Source organism: Corylus avellana, chromosome ca6, assembly GCF_901000735.1.
Source record: "Corylus avellana chromosome ca6, CavTom2PMs-1.0".
Lineage (NCBI taxonomy): Eukaryota > Viridiplantae > Streptophyta > Magnoliopsida > Fagales > Betulaceae > Corylus > Corylus avellana.
This window is the reverse complement of record NC_081546.1, coordinates 3,534,204-3,540,966: the sequence shown is the minus strand read 5'-3', so window position 1 is coordinate 3,540,966 and position 6,763 is coordinate 3,534,204. Positions and strand designations below refer to the sequence as shown.

At 35.4% G+C, this 6,763-nt stretch overlaps 1 protein-coding gene across 1 annotated transcript; it reads right to left on the bottom strand.

Moving 5' to 3' along the window:
- Positions 1-28: 28 nt before the first annotated feature.
- Positions 29-4,881, bottom strand: LOC132183979 (disease resistance protein RPV1-like). Its single transcript, XM_059597456.1, has 5 exons — positions 4,332-4,881; positions 3,076-4,180; positions 1,936-2,208; positions 620-1,849; positions 29-536 (listed from the first exon to the last, which is right to left on the bottom strand). Exons 1-5 carry the CDS (start codon positions 4,829-4,831, stop codon positions 36-38), a joined length of 3,609 nt encoding a protein of 1,202 aa, XP_059453439.1. The 5' UTR covers positions 4,832-4,881; the 3' UTR covers positions 29-35.
- Between the last annotated feature and the right edge of the window lie 1,882 nt (positions 4,882-6,763).

The window sequence follows — 6,763 nt, the reverse complement described above, 5'->3', positions numbered from 1 at the left end:
AGTTGTCATTATCATCATCATTTTCAGGGCGTCCCTTAGGAAGTTGAATACCATCTGTTAAATCTACTGTCAGCTTTCTCTTCATACCAATGTACCAGATGGAATCCGCAACTTTTAAAGAACATTGATGCTGACCTTAGCTTAAATGTAACTTGAAGATTATCCCCCTTTAGCTCATAAGATTCTGGAACATCATAGTGCAACCATACATGATCTGACTGAATTTGACCGGAGATATCTTCCACAAAAGAATATATTGGTATACCATCATTGGTGACTTCAAAGATAATTTCAAAAGTACCTTCATCTTCATCTTGTCCACCCTCTATTATTTCATCTTGTACATCAGTGATATATGCTTTTGTTCCAATAACAGCAGAGAAAGCAATTTTTGTGATCTCCTCATCCAAAGGTGCATGCTCATTAATATCTATTTGACATGAATTACTTTTTAAAACCTCTTTACGATGGTTGAACCAGTCTGGAATCTTATTTCCTGGAAATATACAACTAAATTTATGGTCCTCGAGATGTCCCTGTTACACAAATATGAGTGATAAGACATACAAACCAAGGCACTCACTAATTACAAGTATATATGTGAAATAGAGGTACGTACCTCACTCAATAAACGAATTTGCAGATCATTCCCCATAGTTTCTCGTAGTTCATGGCAATTGGACAAGTCAATCCATCCAATTGTTGGTGGAAGTTCTGAAATTTCTCGAAGTTGCTTGCAATCATTCAAGGCAAGGCGCTTCAATCCAACAAATCTGTTGAACCAGGCAGGAAGGCTAACAATAGAGCTACTTGATAGATATAGATATTCCAAACTAGAAGGGCAATCATGTTGAATCAAGAAATCTGATTCTGTTTGGACATTGTTTCCAGGAAATCCCATTCCAACCCCAATAGGCTCTAGTGGGTCCCATGTATTAAACAATTGAGATCTTCTAAATTCTTCTAAAAATATTGCCAATGACACACACCCGCTAGCATTCACATATTCTACATTTGGTGGAAGTCCTAGAATTTCTCGAAGTTGCTTGCAATTTTTCAAAGTAAGGGACTTCAATCCAACAAATCTTCTTATGCATGGAGGAAGGGTAACAATATCACTACCTGATAGATCTAAAACATTTAACGCAGAGGCACAATCAACTGTTCTAAAGAAATTTGACTCCGATAGGGCACAACTACCAAGATACAACTGTCGAAGTTTCGGAAATGCTATCGAAGAAAAACCATCATTAGAATTGCTTGCATTCGTCCAAGGCAAAAATTGGAGTAATTCTACCTCTGAAGAAATTGCAGATTCCTCTACGGATACAACAGAAGGCATTGATTGTCTGTTATCCTCCACCTTTTTTAAAAACTTAACTTTTGAACAACCATCGAGAAAAAGATACTTTAAATCTTGCAATTGATAAATGCTATTCGAAAGATTTGTAAGGTTTGTGCAACCGCTCAGATATAAGTAACTAACCCCGACAAGGTTTCCAATGGATGAAGGCAATTCCTCTATATCAGTATCCCGAAAGTCAACGGAGTCTAAACATTCCATTTGACACTCAATTTCAGGGAAGGTTTTAAGCCTTGAGCAACCCGAAAGGAAAAGAAATTTGAGAGATCTCATCTTGAGGCTTCTTGGAAAACTTGTAAGATTAGAGCATTTTCTAAGACTCAAAACAACGAGCTTATCAAGGAATCCAACAGAATGATGAACTTCAACTAAATTTTTGCAACCATCAAGAGTCATTTTCTCTAAATTTGGAATCCTTGAAACATTAGGAATTTTTCTTAGGAACTTGCAATCAGTGAAATCCATATATGTCATGTTTTGGAAATTCTGACGAGAAAAAGAAGAAATAAATTAATTCGAAAGAAGTTTACAACATAACTTAAAGGAAGAAATATGAAAAACAATAATTCTACCTGGACACCCTCCAACTCCTTCAGGTGACTACGAGGCATACTTAACTCAACAAGGTTTCTTCCAGAAAAATTTGATGGAAAAGATTCTCCAGGATATTCAGGCCAATCAAGCAATCTTAACTCATCAGAAAGAAAATTAGGCTCTTGAGAAAAGCGTGCATTACGGCTTATAAATAGTCTGAGCCTTTTCATCTTCTTGAAAGCTTTGAAGCTCAAGTGTATCAAGTCTTGTTTAGGCAAATCTATTAATATGCCCTCAACTTTATTTGATCCCTAACAAAAAAAACATTTGTATAGTTAAATGTATCAGCAAAATCGTAACATGAATTTCTACATATCTTAACACTTGCTAGAACTATAATGCTTGTCTTGATAAAATTTAAATATCGTGTGTATATATATATATATATATATATATATATATATATATATTTCAAAGAAAATACTGTTTATGAACATTTTTTTTCCAAGTGTACGGATGTTGATTACATGTATAAAAAATGGAGTTGTACTGTTGGCACCTGATGGATTCTCAGAGGTGGTCGCTAGACGGATCTGGATGTCGCGTGGGGGCTACTAGATGCATTTGGTAGCTCGGCAGTGGCAGCCAGGCTGCCAAATAAACACCATGGCTGCTGCCACCTTGGAGCAACACGTACGTACTTTATTTATTTATTTTTAACTTTTTATTTTATTTTGTAAAAATATTTCTCAATTTTTCCTTTTGTCAAGGTGGGATTAACCTCACATGTTCTCCTATTATGAGCTTCACTAGTTTTACGTGAATACTCAACCCTTTAAGAAAAAAATTTATTTTGTAAAATCTCAAGAGAGGTTGTGATAAATTTACTATCCCGTTATTTGAAAACAATTTTACAAATGGTTTTATGAAAAGTGAAAACACAACCAATTAAAATCTAGTGTAATTATGGTATAATTTTTATTTGTTTTTTTAAATAAAATTCATTAATGTACTCATTCAATTGTCATGTGTAACATATATCTATACACATACATATATTTGCATGTAATTTTTTAGCAGTTTTTATTCAAAAAAAAAAATTCAATATTTTTCTAGTAGCTTAACTTATGAAAAAGAAACAAATGTAAATTATAAATGGTTTTTAACATAAGTCTTACCGTATTTCCTTCTAGGACATGACGAACATCTTCATGAAACCACAACCTACTACGCTTGCCAGGTTCTTTGGGTGATTCTTGTCGAACAATTTCTCTACCCACTTCTTGTAGCAAGTCATGCATAATTAATGTCTCGAAGTCCTTATCAATAGATATGAGAGACTTATCCACAAGCACTTTTATACCGTAATCTGGGAAGAAACCACACTTGTCTAGTATTTTTCTAACATAACCTACTTTTTCTCCTTTGAAAAAACATGCAATGTCAAGGAAAATATCCTTTACAATGTCCTCCAACCCATCATAACTTATTCTAAGTATTTCTTGAATTTTTTTATTTGGAATTGTTTTATACCTATCCAATGCACTTTTCCATTCATACAAGCCTTTACCAAATAGATCTGAACCCAGCACTACTAAGGCCAGTGGAAGGCCCCCGGCATAACCTATTACATGTTCTGTGAGTTCTACAAAATCGTCGTGAGGTTTTTCACTTTTGAAGGCATTCCAACTAAAGAGTTGAAGAGCTTCATTGTAATCCAACACATTCATCCGGTATGGTAAATAAACTCCATGTGCACCAAGTAAATTTTCATCTCTTGTTGTTAGAATGATTCTACTTCCTAAGCCAAACCAATGACCTTTTCCAACTAACTTTTCTAATTGGACCGACTGATCCACATCATCAAGAACTAAAAGTACCCTTATTAGGCGAAGCCTCTTCTTTATCAAAGTAATGCCTTGATCAACATTGTCGACCATTAAACTTGAACCTCCTAGGATCTTAGAAAGGAGTTTATTTTGCAAATGGACCAGACCCTTTTGGCCAGAAGTTTCTCTAATATTTTCAAGAAAACAACTACCTTCAAACTGAGAAGCAATTGAGTTGTAGATAGCTTTGGCAATAGTTGTCTTACCAATTCCACCAGTTCCGATGATCCCTACCATGCATGTAATGTCATTCTTTTCTATATCTAAAAGCGACTTCACATCTTGTACACGAGACTCTATTCCAACTGGATACTGGGCAACTTGAAAGTATGTCTTGTTTACTAATATCGAATTCACCCATTCAACGATTTCATAAATAAATTCAGGTTCATTCCTACCAATAGAAAAGATAACAGAACATATAATGAGTTACTTTCACATTAACAGAACAAAAATTACATATTATATAAACATGTAGGACTAGAAAGAAAAGTTAGTAGTACAAAAACTAGAATAATCTATAAGGAAGGCACAAGAGTGGTTAGAAATAGTACTTGTTCTCCAAAAGCCTCCCAGATAAATTCGTCACTTGTGTTAAGGCTGTCTTCCAATCATGTACCTTCATTTTATCATCCTTAAACCTTTCTTCAAGTACGGCGAATGCCTCTCCAACACTATTGGTTTGATTTCGTACTTCAGACGAATCAACATGGTAGAACAATGGTAGAACGTGTTGCCCTCTTGTTTTTCTACACTCAAGGATCTTTATTAGCTCATCCAAGCACCATCGAGATGATGCGTAGTTTTTAGAAAGTACAATGATTGAAATCTCCGACTCTTCAATGGTTTTGACAAGTACCGGTGAAATTTCTTCTCCACTTCTAAGCTTATCATCCATGAAGGTGTTGATTCCGTTTCGACATAAAGCTGCATATAGATGAGCAGTAAAAGTTTTCCGAGTATCTTCGCCTCTAAAACTCAAGAATGCATCATAAGCCCAGCTGGAAACGGAAGAGGAAGAGGAAGAAGCTCCGTGGAATGCCATGGAAGAAGTTGCAAGACTAGTGCTTAGTAGAGAAAATTGAGAAAGCGAATTGCAGAACCGCCATAGCTCCTTAAATACATAGAAAAGTCAAAGCTGCGTTGGATCGATCGTAATTAAATAATACAACTTCTTGGCACCTTCCTTACGGACCATTCCAGTGAATGGGATATATAATTGGATTAAAAAAGATGGACTTTGACCAGCTTGGAGTTTTCTGCTGCAACCTGCATACAGCAAACCCGCTATCTGGCAAGGGTTTTTGCTAAATAGAGGATTATTTTTTCTATATTAGAAGTTAATAAGATGTGGTTGTGAGCAAACCCGCTATATGGCAAGGGTGTTGCTTGCAGGTTTTCCTTTTCTCCTTTTTTGTTTTTTTTTTTGGCTAAATAGAGGATTATTTTTTCTATATTAGAAGTTAATAAGATGAGGTTGTTACCTAGAGTGATTATCCTCCATACCTTATTCCTAGTGCTCCATATCCTATTGGGGTGTGTGGCTTAGACATTACATGTTTGGAATTGTGTTTAAGAAATAGAGTTTTTAAGTCAAAAAATATTTTTTGGCAAAAGCTTTATTTTTAAGTCTTTGCCAAAAGTGCGTTTTAGCTATTTTTTTACTTTTTGAACCTTTAAAAGCGTTTTCAATTTTTTTTTCACCAAATGAGTACATTTTTATTCAAACAGACATTTTGAATATTAAACGCACTTTTAGGCTTCTCAAAAGCACATTCAAACAGGCCTTTAGGCCCAATCCATTCAGCCTAAATCGCGACCTAGACTGGCCAAGTGAATATCAGGTATATCATTGTGTTATAATTGGACTAAAAAAAAAAACCCACATTTCTCCCAGCTCCTCGGTGCCGGTCAATGCCCTCCATCCACCATCCACTACCTCTCCCTCCACTAGCACTGCTGTTTTTTGGGCTTTTTGTTGTTTTTATATATTTTCTCGTGAATTTATGTTATTATTGTTGTTGTTGTTGTTGTTGTTTTGTGTGGGCTTTAGCTTTAGTCTCTCTGTTCTTGTGTGTTATTTTAAGGTGAAGATTTTTACTTTTGGCTCCGATCTAGCCTCTTACGGTGCAAGTTCGATTGTTGTGCTTCTTGCGAGGGCTCGAGAAGGATTAAGGGACCTTTTGTGGTTCATGTCACTTCAGGAAGGGTTGATGAATCTTTTGCGGTTCGTACTCATTTTGGAGCCCTTTGCTTTGCCTTTGATTGCAGTCCTTTGTAGCCGCTCTTATTCTCTTAATGGTCCAGGTCATTTATTTAATTCATCCACACTTGTTCGTTATCCTTTACTTGTTGCTCTAACCTCAAATTGTTTAGGGGCTTTTGTTAGGGTTGCCCACCCTTTTTATTTTCTCCTTATGTATGTACTTTCTCATTTTCTCTCTCCCATATTGAATAGGGAAAAAAAAAAAAAAACTTAATATTATTTGTTAGATAAAAATCATTAGAACTTTACGGGCATTGCAAATTTAGTTAGCTAATAATAATGAGTAATGATAGAGACCATCTTTTTATCATTTTTTGATCTTCTTAAAGTTGATGTGGCTTTCAAAATCACTATTGGATCAAAATCCTGATTCATCTAAAATTTAATGATGATTTTAAAAATCATATTAATTTCAAGAAGATAAAAAGATGGTCCATAACATTACTATTAATATAACATATGTTTTTTTCTAGCTGATTAATAGAAATATTAAAACAATGAGCAAAGTAGAGGCCAGGGTACAGACAATTGGTCCAATCGGAGGCAAGCACAAGGGTCAAAGGCGCCGTAGCCGTTGGGACATAGAAAGAAATCAACATTTTAATGTCTCACTCTCACCCCAATTTTCCAACCTCGATGACGCCATTACCAATGGGAAAGAGATGTGAACACTTGGACTCCGAAGGTAAGGAAACGTGTTGATCTTATCCA

Excerpts from the sequence above, each read along its gene's own strand:
- LOC132183979 (XM_059597456.1), bottom strand. The coding sequence starts at position 4,831 with ATGGCATTCCACGGAGCTTCTTCCTCTTCCTCTTCCGTTTCCAGCTGG. Across the intron at positions 2,209-3,075 it reads ATGTCCTAGAAGGAAATACG|GGATCAAATAAAGTTGAGGG; the intron begins GTAAGACTTATG and ends TTTTTTTGTTAG. Across the intron at positions 537-619 it reads AAATTCGTTTATTGAGTGAG|GGACATCTCGAGGACCATAA; the intron begins GTACGTACCTCT and ends TTTGTGTAACAG.